At 43.8% G+C, this 25,380-nt stretch overlaps 1 protein-coding gene across 1 annotated transcript in view; it reads left to right on the forward strand.

The window, feature by feature from the left end:
• Wwp2 (WW domain containing E3 ubiquitin protein ligase 2) overlaps positions 1 to 25,380 on the forward strand; it is a 125,362-nt gene that overhangs the window by 52,868 nt on the left and 47,114 nt on the right. Inside the window, exons 6-7 of the mRNA XM_031341345.1 lie at positions 1,113 to 1,209; positions 22,065 to 22,192. Of these exons, the coding sequence (XP_031197205.1) occupies positions 1,113 to 1,209; positions 22,065 to 22,192 (225 nt within the window). The remainder of the gene's footprint in view (positions 1 to 1,112; positions 1,210 to 22,064; positions 22,193 to 25,380) is intronic.

Consider the following 25,380-nt stretch of genomic DNA (forward strand, 5'->3'; position numbering starts at 1 on the left):
TGTGTGTGTGTGTGTGTGTGTGTATGCGTGTTCACAGCACTGGTTACACAGGCTGTCATATAAGCATGTCTGATGTACTGTGTGCATGCTCCACCTGTGATCCTTCACCTTCTCCTTATTTTTTCTAGTTAGTTCTCTTGGTTTTCAGACTTTCACTTCTACCTTAATGTTATACATATATACACAATTTTTAAAGATTTGTTTTAATCTTTGTGGTGTATATGTGTATATGCCACATATATGTGGGTGTTTCCAGAGTCCAGAAGGAAGGACTCTGGAGCTAGAATTACAGAGGGTTGTGAGCCACTTAATGTGGGTGCTGGGATCAGAACTCTTGTCCTCAGTAAGAAGCAATTGCTTTACACTGCTGAACCATCTCTTCAGTCCCATATATGCATACTTTTTTCTTTTTTCTTTTTTTTTTTAAGATTTATTTATTATTATATGTAAGTACACTGTAGCTGTCTTCAGACACACCAGAAGAGGGTGTCAGATCTCATTACGGATGGTTGTGAGCTATCATGTGGTTGCTGGGATTTGAACTCAGGACCTTCAGAAGAGCAGTCAGTGCTCTTAACCACTGAGCCATTTCTCCAGCCCCACATAATTTTTTCTTGAGATAAGATCTTATCATATAGCTCAGGCTGGCCTGGAACTCACTTGTTTCCCAAGCTGCCTTACTATGATATCTCACCTTAGCCTCACCTAGCTGTTTGGAGGGCCTTTTGAGTAAAGAGTGACATGATCTACTTTAGCTTTACAAGCTTTGTTTGCATTGTGAAAATGTTCTCATTCTATGCAATCACTTGGCCCCACTTTTGAGAGGCTAGAGTTCATCTGATAGATAAGGCAGGGCTGTGTGTTAGCATCTGGGATGTTCTTCGATGTCTTGGAAAAGAGGCACTGTTTCCAAGTTTGAGTTCCAACTGTGTGATCTCAGATGATAATCCCTACTCTTTGTACCTGTGGCTACAGCTGCCAAGATGTCCCTGTCCCGTCATGGTGGATAACTCCTAAAATACAGAGGGAATTCTTTGCCTGGTGGGTAGCTCTAAACAAGGGTTAAGTGTTTCAGCATTCCTATTCTTTCTTGTGATTGATCCATTCTCCAGGATCGCAGCCACCTTCAAGAGAATCCAGTGGGACTGCTATTGCTCCAGAGACCCGGCACCAGGCCCCTAGTACAAGCTGCTTTGGTGGCAGATCCCGGTAAGTAGCCCTTGTTGGTGAGATGGCCCTGAAGTTATGGAAAATACACTAGCTAGTTAGTGGCAAGGAACCATACATTCACAAACTTGGAAATTCCCTTTGACTGCCCCAGTCTGCTAAGACATTCTTGAGGGAGCACAGCACTTGAATTCTTAGGAGAGCCAGCAGTACACTGACAGTGCCTGGGGGCTGGTGGGTTGGCCTTGTGGGTAAGAGAGACCTGTTGAATAGACCCATGACGTCTTGTCTTATCTGTCAGGGGTTATGGTGGTCATGATGCCTGGAATACATGCTTCTTTGGATGTAGAATTTTCTGACTACATTTCTTTTGTGGGGGGGTGGCTGATGGTTTCCTTTGGCATGTTGGTTAAAATTTTCTATGCTGAGGGTCTGAGCTCATTCATACTTGTTATACCTATTGTGGATGATGTAATTCTGTTGATTATTCCTCCTTATAACCTGTATTAGTGCGCTAAACTCATTTCCATGGCAACTGAATTCCTAGGCAAGAGAATAATTTTAAATGTATTTGAGAGATGGGGTTGGGGGGGAGGCAGAGAAAGAAGAGAGGGGAGGAAGAAGATGATGTGTTTAGTGTTTATTGCAATGTACAAAATCCACAGACATTTTCAGGAAGAGAATCATATGAATATAGTTATAAAAATTATCTTCTTATAGTGGGCAAATTGTTGTTAGAAATCTTCCCACTCAAGTCCTAGAAGGTACAGAATAATGCTTTTGGGAAATAGAGTTGTTGTGTTCTAACCAGTACCCACAGCATCTGACAGATCCCCTTGAGAGCAGAATTCAGCTTCTGAATTGGTTTGTTTATGGCTTTAAGGTGACCAGAACTTACTGACTGCACGAGCAAGTGGATGTTTGGGCATTTGCCCTTTGATACCCCAGCTTCACTAGAAGCTGAGGTCTGTCTCCCTGGTCTCATTTCTCTTGAGTGTGTACAAAAGGATCGCCTCACACTGAAGACCAGACAAATTTTCTGTGACTTGCTATATTAGATGACTTGTAGGATGTAATAGTTAGTTAGATCTTGCAGGATCAGGACCTATAATATGCCTGGCAAGTACCGTATCAACTAAAGAGTAGTCCAGAACTGAGGGACAGAGTCTCTTCAGTGGTAACTAGCTCAAGCAGGGTCCTCAGCATTCATTTCTCCTTTCAAAAATGCTTTCTCTGCTTTAGTGCTTCATAACTACTTTCCTGGTTTTCTTAGCTGGACTTGGCAACTTTGGGTCAAAGATACTGATACCACTTAATTTGAGGCTCAAAGAATGACTCAATCAAGCATGAGCCTTATAAACATGAGGACCCCAGTTCAAACTCAGCACCCTCATAAAAATCCTAGGCTTGGTATTACTTGTGATCTCAGTGATGGTGGTGGCAGTGGAGGGTGAGCTGCAGCAAGAGGTCTCTGAGTGTGCTGTCCAGCTAGCCTAGCCCAGTTGATGAGCATCAGTGGAAGACTGTGTTTTAAAGGGGGCAGAAAACATTCCTGGAGAAGACATTGCAAGTTATTCTCTAGCCGTCATACATATGCACCTGCGCATGTGCACCTGCACACATGAATATATATATTACACCTTAAATAAGAGAAAAGGCATTTTATTAGATTTTATTATCTCTGCTTTTTCTTTCTTTTGGGATGGGAACTCATAGATCACAGGCTGGCCTTGAATTCCTGATCCTTTTACCTCCCAACTGCTGAAATTGTACACATGTGTTCACCACATCTGGATTAACAATATCTTTTTAGTAAAAAGTACATTTTTTTGTTTATCTATATAGTTTATGTTGTGTTATGCCCATTTCTCATGTGGAGGTCATAGGATAATTTTCTGGAGTCCCAAGGTATTGGTTCTGAAGATCCAGCTCAGGTTCCTAGGCTTGATAATTAGGGCCTTAATTTGCTGAGCTATCTCACCAAGCCTGACAAATGCCATTTAATTGATACTTTTATAGATAAAAGTATAAAAAAATTGGTTGAGAAAAGCAGGATTCTATGACATGTGCTTGTAGTCCCTGCTAATTGGAAGGCTGAGGCAGGAGGATCACTAGAGCCATACGTGTGAGACTAGCCTGAAAAATACAGGGAACTACATTTCAATAAAAACAAAACAAATAAAACAAAATAGATGGGAACAAATAATCTTAAAATCAGAAGAATGGTTGATTTTGGGATAATAATGAAAGGTGACAAAAGAAGTATGTCTAAGGCCCTGCAGATCATCACATGCTGCACAGCAGGGGTGCTGGGTTCTTGAGAAGACTCCAGATGCTCACAGGCTCTATAATAGCTCCTTACGTCTTTTCTGCCTGGTTTACATGTGTAATTGGGTAGAGTGGTTCTAGGGGATGCTCCATGCTGATCTCTTAGGACACTCTGCGGTCTTACAACCTGAGAGGTCAAGAGTGGGACTTAGGGTCCAGGTGAAAGCCTGTCCCCTCCAGGTAACATCCTTAATCTTGGTGGCCTGAGAGGACTGGTCACAAACCATTTCATATTTGATTAGGGAAGAAACAAGTATGAGTTGCCCCCAGGCTTATACCCGTTGGCATACATTGTACATATATGCAGCACTCTATGCCCTTGGAGGAGTTGGTATATGGTGAAGGCCTGGAGAGAGCATGTGAGTTCATTCATGTTTTGTTTCTATTGCTGGAACAAGGCTGGCTTTGGATACTTGTCAGCTCAGGTTGGGAAAGACTCCCATGTCCATGGTACTGTGCACCATCATGCAGGGTCCCCTCTCTTTATAGTGAGTTCATCTTAGTGATGTGAGAGAGCCTCATGGAGCAGGCAGATATGTGCAGGAGAAGAAACCAGCAAGGCAGGGGCAGATTGAGCTGTGTGGATTAGGAGTTTTTCCTTTGTCCAAATGTTCAGGACAGTGCCACTGATAGGCGCTAAGGAGATGCAGTGGAGTATGTGCAGAGGGAAGAGGGGCTGAGTAGAAGGGGTGACAGATACCAGTGCTGGCAGCCTTCCTTAGGTTCTCTTAGAGATTAGAAATGGTTAAGAAACTCCAGGCTGCAATAGGAAAGCCAAGGGTGTCTGGGTTCCTTCGTGGTGTGCTGTTTCTGGATCACCTGTGATCCTCTCTTTTTTTTCTTCCTCTCTGTTGTGAGTTGAGTGGTGGGAGGGAACCCAGCCAGTAGTACTGTCTGTGTGGGGCCTTTTCCTTCCTAGCCCAACCTGTGGGTCCTCCAATGTGAATGCTGGCTCCAGCGGGAACCTCTGGGAAGGTTCCATAGATAAGGAAATGAGTCAGCAAAAAAGAAGCATGTCTTTATTTCCTTTTAGTTTCATAAAGTTGTTGGTTTTCCCCCATAGTGTTAGGGGTGGAATTAAATGTTTTACGTACTCTAGGCTGGTGCTGTGCAATATATTGGTCTATATGTACCCCAGCTACCTAAGTTGTCTAGGTTAGCCTTCAGTTTACTATTGTAGCCCGGGCTGGCCTTGAACTTGTGACCCTCCTGCCTCAGCCTCCCAAATAGTTGAGTTTGCAGGCTTGTGTTACCAGGCCTGGTGAAGCTTTTCATTAGAAGGTCTCTGCAAGGGATCTTGGTTAAGAAGCTGGATATGTGGGTTCAGTTTATCTTCCTTTGTCATATCTATATCAGTTTATTTTGAATGTAGTGGGTGTGAATGTTTTCTGATGCTGGGAGCTGAACTAGAGCCTTGACCATGTCAGGCAAGCACTCTAGCATTAAGCTGTACTCTCAACACTTCATAGGTGTTGTGCATGTATGAGAGATGAAGATCCTAAGGCCTTGAATTTCCTCAGGGCCCTCCTGATAACGTTAGTTTAAATCTGCATTTGAACATGTTCTTCCAGTGACTTTCTTACTATGACCGTTTTAGGACATCCTGGTAATGGTTTTCTGTCTCCATCTGTGACCCTTCTTTTTTGTCCTGCTATGACGAAAACCTCTTAGATTTATTAGCTCCCTTGAAGACTTGGCATTAGTAACTCCCCTCCCCCAAGATTGGAAAGAGCTGTATTCTGGGAAGCCCATACAGCCTAGAGTCTCTGGTGAGCTCTGAATAGCTCATGAGCTGTGTCTGTAGACAGCGGATCCCAGAAAGGAAAGACAAATAAACTCAGACGGGTGTGAGTCTGCTGGGAAGCCCTGGGAGGGTCAAGGGAGAATGGGGGAGCAAAGCTGACAGGGAGAGAGGGACTCTGGGACCCGAGCCATTCTTTCAGTCTCTGCTGGCTACTGCCACTCCTTCCATGGAGCTGACCAAAGCTGACTTGGAGAAGTTACCCTGTCAGCCTGAAATAAAATAGAGTTTAGCAACTTTATGCTTTCCCTTAAAATCTGGCTATAGTCTCATTCTTATTAGTGACACTCGAAAGAAAAAAGGAATCCAAGTAAATACATTTCATCATTCAGTGGTGACAGACACAGTCCCTGCTCCCAGGCTGTCTTCTGAGCTGTCAAGATCATGGACAAGCATTTGAGGCATTTTCAGAAGTAATTATGAAGATTAGTACCATCTAAATATGAACATTGATGCACTGATTATCTTTCTTTTTTTCTTTTTTTGAGACAGGTTTTCTCTATATAGCCCTGGCTGTCCTGGAACTCACTCTGTAGACCAGGTTGGCCTTGAACTCAGAAATCTGCTTGCCTCTGCCTCCCAAGTGCTGGGATTAAAGGCGTGCACCACCACTGCCTGCCCAGCAATCCATGATTATCTCTTAATAAAAGTGACATTGTACATTTACTTATTCATATCTGTTTACTTTATAGCTAGCTATTTGACATGTCCTCTGTAGAATAGGAGCCAAGGGAGAGGTGGTATGGCTCAGAAAGCTGAGTAGAACTAAGAGTAAGGAAAGCCAGGTTCACAGTAGTCATGGCGACAAAAAGATGGAAAGGCACAATACCTAATACCAAGGACTCTGTAGCAAGACACTGGGCAATAACCACAAGTGCTAGTGTGTACACACCCAAGTGTTTATACACCAGCATACGCATAGTGTGTACAAACCCAAGTGCTAGTGTATACACACCAGCATTCTTGATGTGCTGGGGTGTACATAGCCAAGAGTGGAGCATTTAAAGATTCTTTGAAAGAGTTTGCTGATCTAGTGAAGTGGAGATCAGGGGCATCCCTGTAAGCAGAGTGCTCTGCATGAACAAAGATAGGAGAAACAAGAAAGCTCGGCTTATTGAGGGACAGGAGTGCAGGTCATATCCCATGGGGGATGAGTGCTGTAGCAGCCCTAATCCAAAAGCCCCTGCTGTCACCTGCTTTGTTTTTGTAAGAGCCATTTTAGGTTCACAGCAGAATCAAGCAGGGACATAGGATTTCTCATGCACCTCTGCAGCCCATGATCAGCCTGTGTTTGAGGGTAGGCTAGTGACACACTGTCCTCACTCAAAGGCCATTGTTTATGCTAGGGCTCTGGCTTGGTGGTGTGTGTCCACCATTAGAGCCTCATGTAGGGTAACTTTTGCCTTGGGTTTCTTTTAGTCAGCCCTCTTTGCTCTCCCTGGCTCTGGCACTGGTCTTTTAATTTCTTTATATTTTTTCCTTTCCTGGAATTCTGTGCACTGTGGGGCTGCTTTCACACTAGTTTCATTGACTAAGAGTACAGTTGATTTCCATTGAATACTGAATAGTATTCCAGTGTTTGCATCCAGCATGTGTGATTTATCTATTCACTTACTGAAGCACATTTAGTTGACCCTAAGTTTTGCTAACTATGAAAAACCTTCAGTTAGCATTGGCTTCTCAGCAGTGGAGCCTATATACACAGAACTTTCCTGAAAGGGAGGCTGGGAGTCTTCCAGTCCCTGGGGGCGGGGAGCTACATGGACATGGCTGGCACAGTGCATTTAAGACTAAAGTCAGAAACCAACTGATAGGACTTCTGGTCCTTGAAGAAATTTACACTTTTTTTCCCCTAAGGTAGGGTCTCACTGTGTAGCTCTGGCTGTCTTGAAATTCACTCTGTAGACCAGGCTGGCTCTAAGCTCTGCTTGCCTGCCTTCTGCCTCACAAGTTTGGGAATTAAAGGCATGTGCCACCACCTGGCTGACTCTTAATACGTTTAAGTCTCTACTGTCTGAACCAAAGCAAGTCTCCATATGAAAACAGCCATCCTGACCAAATAATAAACCTAGTGCAGACCGTTTGGACATCACCATTTCAACTGCTGGCTTCCTGTTCTAGAATCTATATTGCCTTTGTTTGTTTAAATAATCAATGAGGATACGTATTGGTCGTGGCACATGCCTTTAATCCCAGCACCTGGGAGGCAGAGGCATGCAGATCTCTGAGTTCCAGGCCAGCTTGGTCTACACAGAGAAACCTTATCATGAAAAAAATCAGCGAGGACTAGCCTTGAGCAGTGGTAGAATAGAGATGAGATCGAAAAAATACTTCAAACTACCTAGATGTCGTCATGGCGGAGACTGGAAGATGAGGAATAGAGGGGATCTCAGATTCACAAATTGTGGTGTTGTCTACAGAGAAAGGAACCTTAGAGAAAGGGTGTGTGTTGTCACATCCCCTGCAGTGTTGGCTTTGGTGCTAGGCAGGCTTGGGTGAGGGAAACACCATTCTCACTTCAGAGACACGGGCAATGAATTCTTGGCATGGGCAACAAGGCCAAGATAAATGTGGCCACAATTTAGAATGCAGGACTGATACACTAGGACTTGTCAGCCCAAGAAATTTGTGGCTAAAAGGGAAGGGTCTAGAGAGAAGCCAGTGAGAAGAATGTGGGTCTTGGAGGAATGGCTCCTTAGTCAAAATGTGGGCAGCTTGGTATGTGTGGAAAGATGCTAGCAGAGCTTACTGCTGATGCTCTGAGCAGACATGGGTGGGAAGACAAGCAGCCGTGCAAGCTGGAGTGCTTGTTCGTGGCTGCGGCTTGGTGTGATAAGGTCAGACTTTTCCTTCGGGGTTCTTTGGAGCTGCATAGTCCCTGTAAAGTACCACAGTTCATGGAGGTGGTAATTGGGGTTTGGCTTAGTGACTGTTTTTGTGATGCCAACTTAATAGCATAAAAGAGGTGACTCCTTTCAAATGCTAAAACAATTCTTTATTTGAGGCTTTCCCCCTTATTTTGCAATAGATAAAGATAGCCACAGAACTAAAACCTAAATTTTATATTGCTTTATGGTTTCATGAAGTTATATACCTTATTAGAAATTTAATGACGACACTGGTTTCAACATTCTTTGTGTCTCCCATCTTCCTTTTTTTTGTTTTAAAGGTTTATTTATTTATTTTATATGAGTAAACTGCAGCTGTCTTCAGATACATCAGAAGAGGGCATCGAATCCCATTACAGATGGTTGTGAGCCACCATGTGATTGCTGGGAATTGAACTCAGGACCTCTGGAAGAGCAGTCAGTACTCTTAACCGCTGAGCCATCTCTCCAGCCGGTCTCCCATCTTTCTATTTCCTCATTAGTTCACCTCCCTCTGGAATCTGCCTCCAGCATTCTGTCCCCATCACAGCTACCCAGAGCCTCTCATGCTGCCTGCAGGGTTAATACTATGACCTAGTCCTTTCAGGAAAGTCTCAGAGTATTCCTCTTTCTTCTTCTAATTTCATTCAACTTTGTTATTTTAAATGAGTGGTGGCATATGCCTTAATCCAGTGCTCAGGAGGGTAAGGCCAGCTTGAGCACCTAGCAAGACCTTGTCTTAATTGCCTCTCCTCAAAAGTTTGATTTATGCAAAGAATTACACATGTATTCCATAAAAGTGGAACAAAGTATCAAAATAGGCCATTCAAAAGAGGCCTCATGGAAAGGTGACCTCTGAGCAAAGATTTTAGGAGGCTTAGGGCTAGGAATTGAACATTGAAGGGATGGGGTGGGGAGAGTGAGCGAGAATGTGTGTGTATGGGGGTTGGTGGGTGGGGTGTGGGTGCTGGGGATGAAGCCCAAGCCCTCTTGCATGCTGGGAAGCTGTCTACCACTGAGGTGCATCCACAGCCACTTCTTTCTCTTTAAAGTTATTTAGCTTGAGCAGCAGGCTCACAACTGTCAGTGACTCCAGTCCCAGATGTGATGCTCCATGTCTAGATTACGGTGGCAGTCAGGTCGCAGGAGTTACTACTCACCCAACTCACTGTAGAAAAGATACATTGTCCTGTAAATAAACTCTACGTTTTTGTTTACAGCGTATGTGTACCTGTAAGTTTTATGTGTACCACAGTGTGCAGATACCTTGAAACCCCTGAAATTGGGTTTGAAGGTGGTATGTGATACTTGATGTGGGTGCTGGAAACTGAAGTAAGCTCTCCAATGCTCTTAACTGCCGAGCCCTTTCATCAGCCTCTAACTTTAAAAATTGTAAAAGAGATCTTTTAGTTTAATATTAGTGAAGCTGTCTACCTCCAACTTCTCATTGGTCTACTTGGCATTCTTTTCTTTATTTAAAAAAAGTGATTGTTTTGTTTTGTTTTTTTACATTTATTTATTTATTTATTTATTTATTTATTTATTTATTTAGTGTGTGTGTTTGCTTAGTTTCTTGTTCTACCATATAGGCCCTAGTGGTCAAACTGATCAGCCACCTTCACCTCTAGAACTGTCTCACTGACCCTGTTGTGGCATTTATACCCCATCCAGTTAAGGTCAACTTTCCAAGGGTCTTCATACTCTAGGTGCTATTTCTTATGAAAGCATTTACCTGATTTTTAAGCAAAAGAAATTCATCCATGAGCATTTGTAGTTTTGTACAGTCAGTGGCCTGTTTACGTTTCATGAGATTCTTGGTTTGTTTGAACTCATTTCCATCATTATGCTTCATAAAGTCTGTCTGTCCTATCTGATTTTCCTGAACATTTAGTCTAAGATAGATGCAGGAGTGTGATCCTAAGGGGGTCCAAACAGGATAGTGACCTTCAAGCCAGTCCAGTCTGTCTTTCATAGTGAGAACCCATTTCAAATAAAAAAAGAGAACTTTCTCAAAAGAAGCCTCCAAAACAAACAAACAAACAAACAAACATCTTGGTGAGTTGAGGGTGTTTCTGACTCACTTGATGACTGGATGTCATGTTCTGAGTCTGGCTGTGTGGAGAGGCACAGAGTACCCATGCACTCCCTGTGGGCACACTTTCTGTTTGAGTTTTTGATGACTGCTAGCATTTTTGTGCATTGGATCTATGCATTCAATCTATGTGGTATCCTTACAAATGGCCTTTGAAGGTGAACTATTTTTGTTCACCTTCAAAGAAAAAAGGAAAAGAAATTAATGAAGACCCAAAGTAGGATATGGTACAAATACTTATTTTTGTTTCTCCTTTAAAGTGAAAAGGACTTTCCATGTGTGTGTGTGTGTGCACATGTGGAGGTCAGACAGTTTGCAGAAGTCAGTTTTCTTCTTCCATCAATATGAGTCCCAGGGATTGAGCAAGGCCATTGGGCTTTCAATTAAATCATAATACTTTTCTTTACATGGAGAGGATGATGGACTAGAGAGCCAGAGGATTTTTTTTTCTTCGTTTGCTGGTTTTCTTGCAGGAGAAGGAATGCAGAGAGTGGACTGAGACTCCAGGCTGAGTGCCGAGGGCATGGGCATGGGCGGGCTGTGAGCACCCATTCCTCCTTGTGTCCCAGGTGGAGCCCGGGGTAGTGCCTTGCTGCACGTAGCCACAGCTCACTCAGTGTTTGCTGAGCTGAAAGAGCCTTGTGTTTCTGTGCTTCATTTGCCAGCACTTGAGGGTGGGTCCTGCCTACTGGTTTACATTCCTTTGCACCCTCACTCTGAGGTGTGAGAGAGAGGAGCATGGGTGGAGGGGACTTTTTGTTTTTTAAACTCCCTGGTCTTTTCCCTTTCACAAGTGTGGGGATCTCACAGCTTAGCCTGTTTCTCTTGTTTCATCTTGTACCTTTCTCCCCATGCTTGATATTTTCCATATTGAACATTTTCATAGACTCTTCTTTTCAGATCCTTGCAGCTTTTAGAAGGGTGACCCTAGCCTCACTGATGAGTTGCCAGGTAACCAAGTGTTGTTTCAGGAAAGTGTATATAAAGGCAGTACTCTGAATCTACCAGAAAAGAATATTTCTTTTCTTTTTTTTTTTTCTTTTTTCTTTTTTTTGGTTTTTTGAGACAGGGTTTCTCCGTGTAGCCCTGGCTGTCCTGGAACTTACTCTGTAGACCAGGCTGTCCTCGAACTCAGAAATCCGCCTGCCTCTGCCTCTGCCTCTGCCTCCGCCTCCCAAGTGCTGGGATTAAAGGCATGCACCACCACTGCCCGGCTCAGAAAAGAATATTTCTAACCTTTGAAGAACAGTCAAGTCATGAGTTGTCCAAATTCTCGAATGCTTATTGGGCCTTGAAAGCATCTCACAAAGGAGCCAGTCCCTGCACTGTTGTCCCTTGGTGATGGGCAGGAGATTCCAAAGAGATGGCTTTAATAGAAGAGGTCCCTGGGAACTCTGGTGAGATGGGGCTCTGTCTGTACTGATGTCACTATACAGTTGTGTGTTTGAGAATTGGTACCTTTGTATCTTCCCACTTGGCTCTTTTTGTCCTTAGGCCAGGAATGATCCGTCAGCTCTCTGGAGCACTGAGTCTCTAATTTTTCTCTTCTATCACATTCTGGAGAAAGCACCTCTCTTAGAGATGGGGCATTGTGTTTCTTCATTTTATAAAAGAACAGTTTGCTCTATTTTTTGAGTCAAAAAAACTAAGGTGGAATGGCTTTATTTAGTATTTGCATAAGAAACAACTAGTATCTGTGAAGCAAAGGCTGATACTACACAGAGTATTAGCACTGTGAGTGTCAAAGTTACCAGAGATATGGACCCCCTTATAATCTATACTGGCTAGTTTTATATCAATTGACACAAGCTAGTGTCATCAGAGAGAATGAAACCTCAATTCAGAACGTGCTTCCCTAAGATTCAGTTGTAGGACATGTTCTTAGATAGTGTTGATGGGGGAGGGCCCAGCCCATTGTGGGTGATGCAGTCCTTGGGCTGGTGGTCCTGGGTTCTCTAAGACAGCAGACTGAGCAAGCCTTGGGTAGTAAGCCAGTAAATAGCACTTTTCTATGGCTTCTGCAGCTCCTGCTTCCAGGTTCCTGCCCTGCTTGAGTCCCTGTGCTGACTCTTTTTGAGGATGAACTGTGATGTGGAAGTATGAGCCAAATAAACCTTTTCCTTCCCAACTTGTTTTTGGTCATACATTTTATCATAGGAATAGTAATTAACCCTAACCAGCTCATAATCCTAACACTTGGGAGGTTCTTAGTTTAAGGCCAATCTTAGCCACATAGGGAATGAGAAGCAAGCCTGGACTACTCGATACTGTCTCAAAACAAAACAAAATAAAGTTATGTTGGACAAATTAGATTTGTGAACTTAGCAAGCACACTTGTCCAGTGTAGAATGCAGTTTCCTTGCCTGAACCATTTAAAGGAACACTCTAAGAATGACAGGCTGTAGGCATTCTGATCTGTCACCTAAGCACCCACTATGAGCCTCTTCAGGAAATGACAAGGTCTCTGCCCCTATCCCTACATCAATTGCTCTGTCTTCTGCCTCTGCTACAACCCACTTCAGACCAACTCTCAGACTGCCTGCTACTCAACTTGTGTGTGGGTCCTCTGAGACCTGAACTGGGGTTCATGAAACTTATCTAGCTCTTACAGAGACTTTCCATTGTACCTTATCATCTGTCTGCCTAAGGACAGTCTTTCTGAAAGTCTCATGAAGCTTTTCTTTTCTTTTCTTTTTTTTTAAACAAAGACTATGTTCTTTGTGGCTTTTATTTTTTATTTATTTTATGATTTATGATTTTGATTTATTTTTTTTAAGATTTATTTATTTTATGTTTGTGAGTACACACTAGCTGTACAGATAGTTGTGAGCCTTCATCTGGTTGTTAGGAATTGACTTTTAGGACCTCTGCTCACTCTGCTCCAGTAGGCTCCACTCTCTCCACTCGCTCAGGCCCAAAAACTTATTTATTATTATAAATAAGCACACTGTAGCTCAGATGCACCAGAAGAGGGTGTCAGATCTCATTACGAGTGGTTGTGAGCCATTATGTGGTTGCTGGGATTTGAACTCAAGACCTTTGGAAGAGCAGTTGGTGCTCTTACCCATTGAGCCATCTCACCAGCCCCTGTCATAAAGCCTTTCTTAACCATTGTGTAACACACACACACACACACACACACACAGAGACAGACAGAAACACACAGACAGGCAGAAAGAAAGAGAAAGGACAAAAAGAGACAGAGGAGAGAGGGATAGTGAAAGAGAAAACTGAAAATGTAATGTGTGATTGGAGAGTTAATATTTATAATTAAGATTATAATAAAATAAATAGCCTGTGGGTGTGAATGGCTACAATATCAAGTGAAATTAAGAAATGCTTGGTGAAATACAGCTGGCAGAACCGACATAGCTGACATTGTGGAAGGATGTAAACGTGTCTATGTTTCTGGTGTAGTCTGCTCACAGTGGATAATGCCACACTCACTGGTTTTAGGCATCAAGGTAAGGTATATTGGAGGGGAAAGGAGAAGGAAGAGAGGAGGGGAGGAGAGGAAAAGAGGAGAAGGAGAGGGGAGGGGAGGAAGGGAGGAAAGGAAGAGAGGGGAGGTGAGGGGAAAAGAAGGAGGAGGGGAGGGAAGAGGAAGGGAAGAAGGGAGAGAAGGGAAGAAAGGAAGAGAGGAAAAAAGAGGGGAGGGGAAAAGAGGGAGGAGGGTAGAAGAGGAGAGATCATTTTAGAAATTGTGCCTACTGCCAGACAGTGGTGGTGCATGCCTTTGATCCCAGCACTTGGGAGGCAGAGGCAGGCGGATTTGAGTTTGAGGCCAGCCTGGTCTACAGAGTGAGTTCCAGGACAGCCAGGGCTACACAGAGAAACTTTGTCTCAAAAAAACAAAGCAAAACAAAACAAAACAAAAAACAAAAAAAGAAATTGTGCCTACTGTAGTTGAGTCACTTAGTTCTTGCCTTTGATCATGTGCTAGGCTTTGCTTGAAAATTATGTTAGAGGGGACTGGAGAGATGGTTCAGTGGTTAAGAGCACTGGCTGCTCTTCCAGAGGACCTGAGTTCACTATCTGTAATGTAATCAAATTCCTTCTTCTGGTGTGCATGAAAACAGAGCACCCATATACATAAAATAAGTAAACCTTTAGTAAAGAAAATTATAGTTCAAGAATAACCTGCAAACTGAAACCAGGGCTAGGAGCTGACGTGGAAACTGTATGAGTCTAATGAAGTAAGTTATGATGCTCGATAATTTCACATACTGTTTAGGGTCAGCCTTTGTGGAGGACAATTCCTAAAATTAGCAGTGAGGAATTCTAACCTTTGGCAGAGAGGCTATCCCTGTCTCTGTCTCTGTATGTGTGTCTGTCTCATTAGAATTTTACTAGTCTGACTCCTGGGCACAGTGATCTTCCTAGTAACAATATGTGCATTGTGGGTAGATTTCAGTATTTGACGAGTTGGGGGTGGTGGTAGTGACTACTGACCAGCATCTACAAGTATACAGATTACAGGCTTGAGCATGGTTCTGTACCAATCTTGCTTTTCTCATTCATCAGACCACTGTTTTTTAACTGCCTCCAATGAAGTCAAATTAGGTGCTGGGTATGGAGAGTCACAAAACCAGACATAGTTCCTCTTTCATGGACCTTATTGAAGACAGATGTTAAACTAACAGAAGCAAAACATAATATTAACTTGAAAGTAAAAGTACCATCCTGGGAATGATGCAGCAACATGCAGCTGAAAGTGGATTTGCACTATATGAAGCACACACACTCAGACCTAGGATTTGGCTTTGGGCCCAGGTGGGTTGAGAGTCTAAGGCAAAGTGAGCTGATGAGCAGAGACCTGCCTTTTTTGGATAGGAGGGCACATCAGCAGCTGGGAATGTCCTTTTCTTTCTTCCTTCCCTCCTGCTGCATGTCTGCCTCTGTGACTTGTCACATTAGAACAGTTAGAAATAACTCCCTGTGTCCCCAGTACAGTTGTCTCTCACTAGCTTCGGGGACTGATTTCCTGATCCTCTGTAGACTAAAATTCATGGACACTCAAGTCCCACAGATAAAGTGGTGTAACCATGTAACTTATCAAAATCTTCCTATATATATTAAGTCACTCTATATAAACCCTTTAAAGACCATGCAAATAGTTTAAGGAATAATAGAAGAAAATAAAGTCTGTCTTCATTCAATATGTGTGCTCCCCCAGTTCTTTTTGATCCCCAGTTGATTGAATCTTTACAGGTAGAACCCCTTGGATACAGAGGACCCTTTGGTATACTAGGGCCTGGTCAGTAGTCAGTTCCTTCAAGATTAGAACTGTCAGCCAGGGAGGCTGTGGGAGGCCAGGTTAAGACACCCAGTTCCAGTAGGAAGAGAGGCTGGACAGACAGCTTGGTGTTCCCACTTTCTACAGACCAGTCTCCTGCAGACTCCTCTTGTGTGGTAGTGGAGGTTATGGCTCACAGGACAGATTCCTGTGTGAGTGTCCCATGCTCCTTAGTGCTAGTTCTGACAGGCTCACATGTTACTGCCTCTGTCCGGGGCCTTTCTTACGTCTTCCAATGTTGTGCTGACTCATTTCCTCGATTCTGAACTTGAGCTGCCTTGTGAGTTGGGCAGAGTGGGGTTTTCTGATCATGGAAGCCCAACATGCCACCTGAAGTTAGAGTAGATGAGGGACAATTAATTCTCTTAGGGAGACCTTGGTCAGTAGAGCAGCAGTCTCCCCCAGGCGGAGCAAAAGCCTGTCGTTTGTCTTGCTGTAATTAGTACAGACTTGGCAGCAGGGTCATATCTTTCTTCCTTCTCATTTCTGAGGCTGCCAGCTTGGAGGCAGGGTGTAGAATGGGGCCATAAATTACTCTGGGATGACTCAGATGGTCTTGTTTTAGCTCTAATTGTGCCTTCCTTGATTCACCTACCCGTCCATCTCCATTTCTTTCTTTCTTTTTTTACATCAATGTTTGATTGAGGAGCTCTGAGAAGGAGATGGTAGAGTAGGCTTGCCTACAGATGCCTCTTGGAATGGTAGAGCTGCTTCTTTTCCTGTCACCACTTGCCCCCACTTCTCCCCCCCCCCTTTTTTTGTCTCTTCTCTACTTCTATTTTAAATGCCCATTTCTTGCTGATTCTCTTACTGGAAACTGGCCCAGCTCCATTTAACTTTTTTTCCCATGCTGCTATTAATAGACAGTGATCAGCTAAGAGTCTGTGGAGAGGACAGTATGGTGGGCAGGTGCCCTCTGCACTCTAGTGCCCAGGCAAGTGTGATTGATTCTGATCACACAGATGGGATACAGGTATTAGGCTGTTTTAATGTCTGCTTCTTTTGTTGAAGGAAAGTCATCAGCTGTTAGCTTCTGCATAATGGGCAGATCTAAGGTCAGAGAACTTCATGTTCTAGGTCTGTTACTGAGCTAGAGCAGAGTGCTTGGCACCTGGAATTCAGCCAGCGCTCAGCTTTAAGGGATCTCCACATTCACCAACAGAGTTACTTAGAGGGTCTTAGGCTTGTCTGAAGTCACAGTACCATCAGAGTTTCTTCTGTATACATGTGGTATTCTCCCTCTGCTAGTTACCTGTCCTTTAAAACTCTTCTTTTCCTCAGTTACTGACTGAGATACACAGACTATCATCACTATTTTTTGGTTTTTTTGAGACAGGGTTTCTCTGTGTAGCCCTGGCTGTCCTGGAACTCACTCTGTAGACCAGGCTGGCCTTGAACTCAGAAATCTGTCTGTCTCTGCCTCCCAAGTGCTGGGATTGAAGGCATGCACCACCACTGCCTAGCCATCACCGCCTGGCCACCACTATTATTTTTAAGCTATGAAGTAGGATGGCACACCTTTAATCCCAGCACTTGGAAGGCAGAGGAAGCTGGATCTTTGTGTGTGAGGCCAGCCTGGCCTACATAGTGAGACTGTGTCTCAAAATAAAACCACAAACCACAACAAGAAAACAAAATACTCTATTGTTGTTTGACTCGCACCAAGAGCTATGGGCACTGGTGAAACCTTTGTGCTTCTTTACTGTCTGCAGGTCTTTGATGAAGAATCTGTTCACACCTTTACTTTTAAAATACTCAGTTAACTTATTGTTAAATTTGAGGTGTTATATGTTCTAGAGAAAAATCCTTTTGTAGTTCTGTATTTGCAGTCCATTGACTGTCTTTTCTTTGTTTTTTTAGTTATGTGTAGGTGTGTGTATTTACACAGGAGTGTGTGTACAATGAGTGCAGATGCTGGTGAGGGGCAGAAGCCTCAGGGCTCCTGGGAGCTGGCGTTAGATACATCAATGAGCAGACTTAGTCAGGTGCTAGGAACTGAACCTGGGTCTCTGGAAGAACAGCCAGTGCTCACAGTCACTGAGGTACTACTGCTCAGGGCCCCTCATTCTTCACAGCATCTTTGAAAGAACAGTTTGTCACAGCAGCATTATGGACACATAAGTGTATACAAGTATCTTTTATTCACTTGATGTAATTGTCATCTCTAGGCTTACTGCTGCTGTCTGCTGATATAGGCCTAGTTCTGGAAGCTTCTAGTCTCTAGACAATCAATCTTATTGGATTTAGAATATTTTTAGCCTCTGAGACTTACTGTTGAATAAGCTCACCCTTTCTAGCTCTTGCTGAAAGCTGGCTGGCTCAAACTTCTCTCCACACAGACTGATTCAATTTGGCTTCTCTCAGCTTCTGACTGAATTGCTGCTTGGCCTCATACTAACTTTGGCAATCTGTTTTAGTCTTCTGGCTTGTTCTGTCTTCATCTGTGTCTAGCTTGCTCTCTCTCTGCAGCCTGTCCCTATACCACTGTCCTGGTAAAGCTTTCTCCCTCTGCACTGTTCTCTCCTGTGTTGCCTCTCTCTCTTCTCGAGAGTTGGGCAGATCCTATTCTGTTAAATCTTTCTCTGATTTGTCTCTTTCTCTGCCTTTCAATTAGACATCACTTTCAAACATGGAGGATTCCTTCTACAAACTAACTTTACCTTCATTGTTTTGGGATTAAAGGTGTGTACTAAGGGTGTATCTATATTCCAGCCAAAGGGATTAAAGGTGTGTGCTAAGGGCTGGGCCACACAACTAGAAACAGGTTTTTCCAGTAAATAACACAATTTCGGGGTACACAGTGTGGTCAAATATCCTGCAACACACGTGTGTTGGAGCAAGTCTGCAGATCAGTGTATTTCACTGTGGATCCTTGGGGTCAGGGACTGGCAGATTCTTGTGAATCACTGAATAGTTGAGTAACAATTCAGTGATTCATAAGAAGGATGAGACAAGATGTCTCAAAACATCTAAAGCTGTGGTCATCAGGATACAGACAAAGTTTCAGGACTGAGAGGAGAGTCAAGAGTGGTTGCCTGAAATCGCTGCTTCAGAACCACTTTGAGGAGGGTGGAGAGAATCCCAGGCTCTGACCTTGATTGGCATCGCTCGGTGGCTTCAGTTCTTGAGGGAGGAACTGAGGTCAGGATATTACCAACTTTTGAAGAAGGATTTGACAGAAACAGAGCTAAGTTTCTGTAACTGGGCAGCTTGAAACAAATTGTGGAGTTTGGCCTGACTGGCATGGTGGTTAAGTTGTCTCCTCATTGCCTGGTGTGTGTGTGTGTTTGTGTGGAAGGGAGGGTGGCTTCATAGAGACTTCTTGCCCCTACAGTGTGGAGAGGGATGGAGCCAAGGTTGAAGTCATTGGCAGAGCTGAAGCCAGGATGTCTGTGGCAGAGGCCAGCTCATCTCCTTCCCGTTGCCTCGATTTTGTCCTAGCGCTATTTTGGCCTGTGGTGTGTGGTTTTAGTGAGTGAGCCAGTTTGTAATCACAACACAATCCCATCTTTTAAGGGTTGAGTGAACAACCCAGGAGAAGAAACTGCTGAAGAGATTTTCCTCAATTGGGTAAGGCTTTGTCTTCCCTGTGATGATCTTGTTTTAAGGTATTACAAGGGCAAGAAGAGGTAGGGGGATGGAGGGAGAGAAGAGAGGGAGAGAAAGAGGGAGGGGATAGAGGGAAGAAGGGAGAGAGAGAGAAAAGGAGGGGAGAGGGAGTGTGGTGTGGTGGGGTTCGAGTGATTGTGGCAGTCGGCTCAGTTGGGAGGCAGCGATTCATGCTGAGTGGTCCCAGCTGCCCCTGATTTATGGGCTAATCCCGGCCCTTCTCCAGCCTGTCATTCAGGGTAAGCTGCTATCATTAGTGGTTAAACAGTCTGAAAGTATTCTTTGTCAACTCTGACCATGTGCCCTTTCGTGGAAGAGAGGGAGGGAGGAGCCAGGAAAGCCATGAGCTTTCCTGTTATCCATATCCAGCTGCTCTACAGAAATGACATGGAACCTTGGCTCCAGAAGTAATTGGGTTTGTCAACGCCTGTGTGTCTTGAGAGTGTCCTTGCTGCTTCTGCTCCCTGAGGGACTGTGGGTTACGAACCAGGAAGGTCTTTTGTTGTCTGTGTCTTGGCTGGAATAAACCTTCATTACCACCTTTATCTCTCAAGTTCTCTGCCCTCAACACATGCATACGCTGAGCCACACTGGGTAGTTGCTGCACATGCCTTTCCCTCCAGAACTGGTGTACACTCTTTCTGTTTTTGCGAAGTGCTTAATACTAACATTTCTTCCCACCAGTGGGGGCTTTGAAATTCTTTGAGGTATGGTTGATAGTTTTTGATTTGTGAAATCAGTGCAGGGAGAACTAAGACAGGACAGGAAGGAAGTCTGAAATTGAGCCCTTACCTCTGTGGCCAAGTTGTGTCCTCTCTCAACTTCCAGTGGCTTACACTAGCTTTATGGAGTGTGGATTCAGTTTGCTGGGTCTCGAAGTCTGTCTGTCTTTCTGTCTCTGTCTCTCTGTTCTCACTCACTTTCACTGTATTTGTTTTGAGACAAGGTTTTGCCACATAGCCTTGGATTGCCTGGAGCTCCCTTTGTAGATCATAGAAATCTGCTGCCTTCTCAGTGCTGGGCTTAAACGTGTGTTTACCATTACCAGCTCTTTTTTTTTTTTAATTTTTAAAGATAAAATTTCACCTTGTAGCTCTTGGTCTGGTACTTGCTATGTAACCCTGGCTGTTCTCAAACCCTCAGCAATCCTCCTGACTCAGCTTCCTGAGGGCTAGCTGTACAGATGTGTCACACACACACACACACACACACACTTATTACCCCAAGGACAACTGTTCTTTCTCTCAAAAAAAAAAAAAAAAAAAAAAAAGAGGCCACAAAAACTTTTATGGGTTCTTTTTCTTATTAGAAGTATACAAGCTCCAAGAAAGCAACTAGAAAAATCTAAGAACACCAAAACCGAAACCAAAGCACCCCTATTCACAGCTCCAAAATAATCACCATTAGTAGTTTGCTTTATGTCCATCTTGTCACAAGAATCTGTTACTGAAAGCCAGGGGGTTGAGTCGGGGTGGTGTTGGTGGTAGGCTGAAGGCCTTTAATCCCAGCACTCAGGAGGCAGAGGCAGGTGGATCTCTTGAGTTCGAGGCTAGCTGTTCTACAGAGCAAGTTCCAGGACTGCCAGTGCCACACAGAGAAATCCTATCTCGAAAAAAACAAGAAAAGAATCTTTTATTGAGAAAGTATGTGGTGGGATGGTTTCTAACTCCCTACAAAGCCAGCTTCCTTTGTGCTGCTGGCCTGTCAATCCCAGCCTGCTGGAGAGGTGCTCTCAGCAGCAGGAGACTCTGGTCGGTGTTCCTCTCATCAGTGAACTCTGTTAGAGACTTGCCCATTAACTGGGGGAAAGTAGCTCCAGAGAAAGTCAACAAAAGCCCACCTATTCCATTGTTCTTCTCCAGCCCTGAAAGTGCATGGGGGAGGGTCTAGGTGGGGCTGTTCCAAGGTTCCCTTCTGTAGAACTTCCTGTTTGTGTGCGTGCCTGTAAGTGAAGGCAATAGAGCCACTGTCAGAGTGGCTGTGCTGAGTGAAATGGTGTCTTTAAGTGCAGGTCCAGGTCATGAGATATAGCTTAGTGCATATGACTTTCCTCTGGGGTTACTGTTACCTGTTCTGTGGCTGATGGCTCTTCCACCCTGTGCCCTGTGGTGTAAGTTGTTTTCTCAACCTTTGATTCCTTTTCTGGAAAGAACAGACTTGTCTTCATTCAGTAGGTGGCATTTAAACCATCTGGCCATTGCAAATAAAATGACTATAGCATACGGAGAATGTCAGTTAATGAAAGAGCCAAACCAATGAGCAGAGAAACTTAGAAGTTAGAAGTTTTCACAGAGTGGAATGAAGGCAAGCTATAAAACAAGCCAGAGAATATATTTTTCTCCTTGCTTTGTGCTCTGAGAAAATGTCATGAAAGTTTCTGCTAGATCCTTCTGTCTCTGTGGGTTAGGTCCCATTCTGTATTGTCTCACTCACCAGGAGCTGTTGAGTTATCCTCTCTAGTATGATGTGCTGCCATATGCATTGCTTCTCACTGTCTAATTATCTTTCCAGCTATAGAGAAAGTTGATTTGCATAAGCTTTGGGGCCCTTTTACCCAGTGGGAGAAATATTTCATCAAACATCTGTCCAGAGATTTTTGTTCATTTCTAACACTTAGGCCCAATAAAAATAATGTGATGGTCACAGGGTATTTTTCAGTTATTTCAGATGTGGGGGTGATTTGCTCCAGATTTGTTTACTTCAAGTGGAAAAGTTTGCACAAAGCTGCCTTTTGGGCTTTTACCAAGAAGGAAGCTTCCGTGGGTCTCTGCTCAGAGCCAGCTCCTGTTAAATGAAAAGCTGGAGTGGCTACAGGTCCTGCTGCTAATAAATAGCAAGAGAGGGGAAGCATCTTTCTTTCTCACAGTAATTTATATCGATTTGCTTTATATTCTGAATCCCCAGGACACACAGACATTCAGGTGGTTCAGCCAGGACAGCCACAACAACCAGTGAACAAAGCCCTTGCTCTAGGAACCGCCATCGCCAACCTGTGAAGAACCCCAGCAGCAGTGGCTTAGCCACTGGCACAGGTGAGTGATGACACACAGCAACCTGTACTAAAGCAGGATGCTCTTGCCTGTCCTCTTTGCACTTGGGACTTTGCCTTCTGTGCCATACTATAGTGGAACAAGAGAAGCCACCAGTACTTGTATGCATTTGAGTCCACTACTTACTCCATTGACCCATCTTCTTTAGCCTCTTTGGCTTATTCTGGACAGCCAAGGTTATTCTCCATGTTCTCATGCATGCCTAAAATAGTCCTTTGGGTCTAGGGTTTTAGCTCAATTGGTAGAATGTTTGGGTAGCATGACTGAGATAGACTGTGGCTTCCATCTTTAGCACCTCATAAAACTGGCTTAGGGATGCATGCCTATAATCCCAGCACTCGAGAGGTAGAAGGAGGTAGGAGGAACAGAAGGCAAAGGTCATCCTGGCCATATGACAAGTTCAAAGTCAGCCTCTGATACATGAGATTCTGTCTCAGAAAATAGAAGTGAAAAACAAAAATATTCCTTTGTACAGAAAAAAATTTAAAGTGTACTTTTTTCATTAATTTCTTATCAATATTTGATTTCATTTGGATTAAAGACTTATTTCATTTAGTTTTTATGTGTATGTATGTGTCTGAGGGCATTTATGTGCACTACACACATACAAGTGTTCTTGGAGACCAGAAGAGGGTGTTATAGCTCCTCAAACTAGAGTTAAAGCACTTAGGAGCCACCCAGTGTGGGTGCTAAGAACTGAACCTAGACCGTCTGTGTCCCACCTAGCTTAGCCACCTAGCTGGGTCCCCAGTCCCATTGTGTTGTTTTTTTTCTTGAGGCAGGGTCTCACTATGAAGCACTGGCAGGCCTGGAACTCACTATGTAGACCAGATGAGCCTCAAACTCATAGGGGTATGCCTACCACTCCCCCAAGGCTACCACACCCAACCTGAGGTGACTTATTTATGTGTGACCTATTTGAAAAAATCCCCCAAAACCCAAATCCAGTTTAGGGAGTTTGTCAACTAGGGAAAAAGAAAAGACTGTGTTTACCCTAAGACCTGAGTAGGGAAAGACAGCAGCATTCTGAGGGCGGAGATACTGACAAGTGTTAAGTCTCCACTAGATACCTCTGTCACCATTCCAGCTTGGACACCACGAGAAAAGAGACACTTGGTCTTATCCACACTCAGGAATTTATTTGCATTTGGCTCTGCTTCGGTGTACTCAGGAAGGGAAGGCCTGTTACAAAGTAAATAATTTTCATCCTATTCATGTCTCACTGAGACAGTGTCAGACAAACATTCGTTTTCTCAAGTTTTTGAGGCCTATTAAGTCTTTAGTGACAACAGATCATTTGGTCATTTGTCTCTTTACTTTGGGGCTAGTGGGAGGAGACATGGACGTTTGCTTCCACAGACTGAAGATAGGGGAGTGTAATTCCAGTTGGGAGTGACATGGAGATGATTCTTATTAATACCTGTTGTGATTGCAGACGTGTGACATGAAGATGCAGTGCATAGTCTGTTGCTGTGACTGTTATTTGCTTGTGACAGACTGACTGGCACTCTGCTTGGACTTCAGGTCTCGGAAAACAGTGTGTGGACCTTAAGAGCCTTTTGTAGCTTATGTTGCCTAGTTATCTCACTGTGTACAAGGAATGGCAGGGTGAGGTGTTAAGCCTGGGGCATCCCTTGACTTCCTTCTTGGAGTTGAGGACTTGCCTGAAGGAAATGAACCAGCTCCCATGAACCTCTTGGATGAAAGTAACTACAGATGTGAAGTTTCAGAAGCCACTTTCTCAGCCTGCCCAGTGCTCAGGAGACAACCACCATATCCCTGTACTAGGCCCTTCCCATCTGTATGAAGGAATGGTAAGCAAGTGCCTGTGGTAACAGGGGACAACCACCATATCCCTGTACTAGGCCCTTCCCATCTGTATGAAGGAATGGTAAGCAAGTGTGTGTGAATCCCCAGAAGGTAGAGTTACAAGTAATTATAAGTCTCCTGAGGTGGGTGCTGGGAATTGAACTCAGGTTCTCTGCAAGGACAGTGTAAGTTTTTAACCACTGATCCACCTCTCCAGCCTTCTGGGATATCAGCAAACCTTTATTTGCTTTATGTTTAGTTTTTAGGTACCTTTGTTTCTTGTCTTTATCTCCAGAAAATTGTGTTCTAGCTTCTGAAGTAGGTGCCAGCCATGTTTTTGAAAAGCCATGTGTTTAACTTCAGACTGCTTTGGACATGTTTTATGGTAGTGTGTCTGAATGCCCAAATTGTTCCTAAAACCCAGCTTCAAGGCAGCTCCTGCCTACTAAAACACAAAGGCCCATACCTCTCCTGTCCTCTGCCTCTGCTTTGCCTCTGACTTCCCTCTGCCTCCCTTCTTTTCTGCCTCTCCTCTGCCTCTGTTTCTCCTAATCCTGTCCCATTTGTCTCTACCTCTGCCTCTTTTCTCCCCTCTTTCTGCAGTGATGACAGTTCATCTTGACCTCACTGTCAGCCTGGACTATATGAAAACAGAAAGCTAGAACAGTTCCAGGGTGGGCAGACAGAGGCTGTCCTTGGCAAGATGTAAATGAGGATGTCTCCCTCCCTCCTTGTTAGGCCTGTGAGGACCACTTTTAGGATGGCAGTATAGGAACTGTGCCTCCTAATAGAGATTTCACAGGCATAGAGATTAATAGAACAGTTTCCTATTGGCTGTATATTGTACTTATGCATGTAAAAGACTTTAGGGGGAAACCAGAGCCCAGGTCCAGCTGAATTTTTCATGTTACAGAGTAATATGTTGTAGAATATCCATTTTTATAAAATGAGAATGAATGGCAGCCTGTCTGTATTAATGCCATGTTTCTAAGTTTTAGGAGTGGTGGTCTAAGAAATAGACTGGAATGTGTGCACAGTGATTCACTATCTATTTTTATTGAAAATTTCACTCCAGATTTTCATGTTACAGTTCTTGTAAATGTGACTTCCATGCACACTGGTTATACAGGCTGTGGTGGGCTCTGGACTCCTATATGTAGTATATGCTTAAGACTCTGAATTACTTACTAGCATTTTATTTCCTCATTTGTAAAATTAGGGCCAGAGTGTGTACTGTAAGTTATAATAAGGAATAAGCCATGCTGGGCAGTGGTGGCGCAGGCCTTTAATCCCAGCACTTGGGAGGCAGAGGCAGGCAGATTTCTGAGCTCGAGGACATCCTGGTATACAGAGTGAGTTTC

This window comes from Mastomys coucha, unplaced genomic scaffold (assembly GCF_008632895.1).
Source record: "Mastomys coucha isolate ucsf_1 unplaced genomic scaffold, UCSF_Mcou_1 pScaffold22, whole genome shotgun sequence".
Lineage (NCBI taxonomy): Eukaryota > Metazoa > Chordata > Mammalia > Rodentia > Muridae > Mastomys > Mastomys coucha.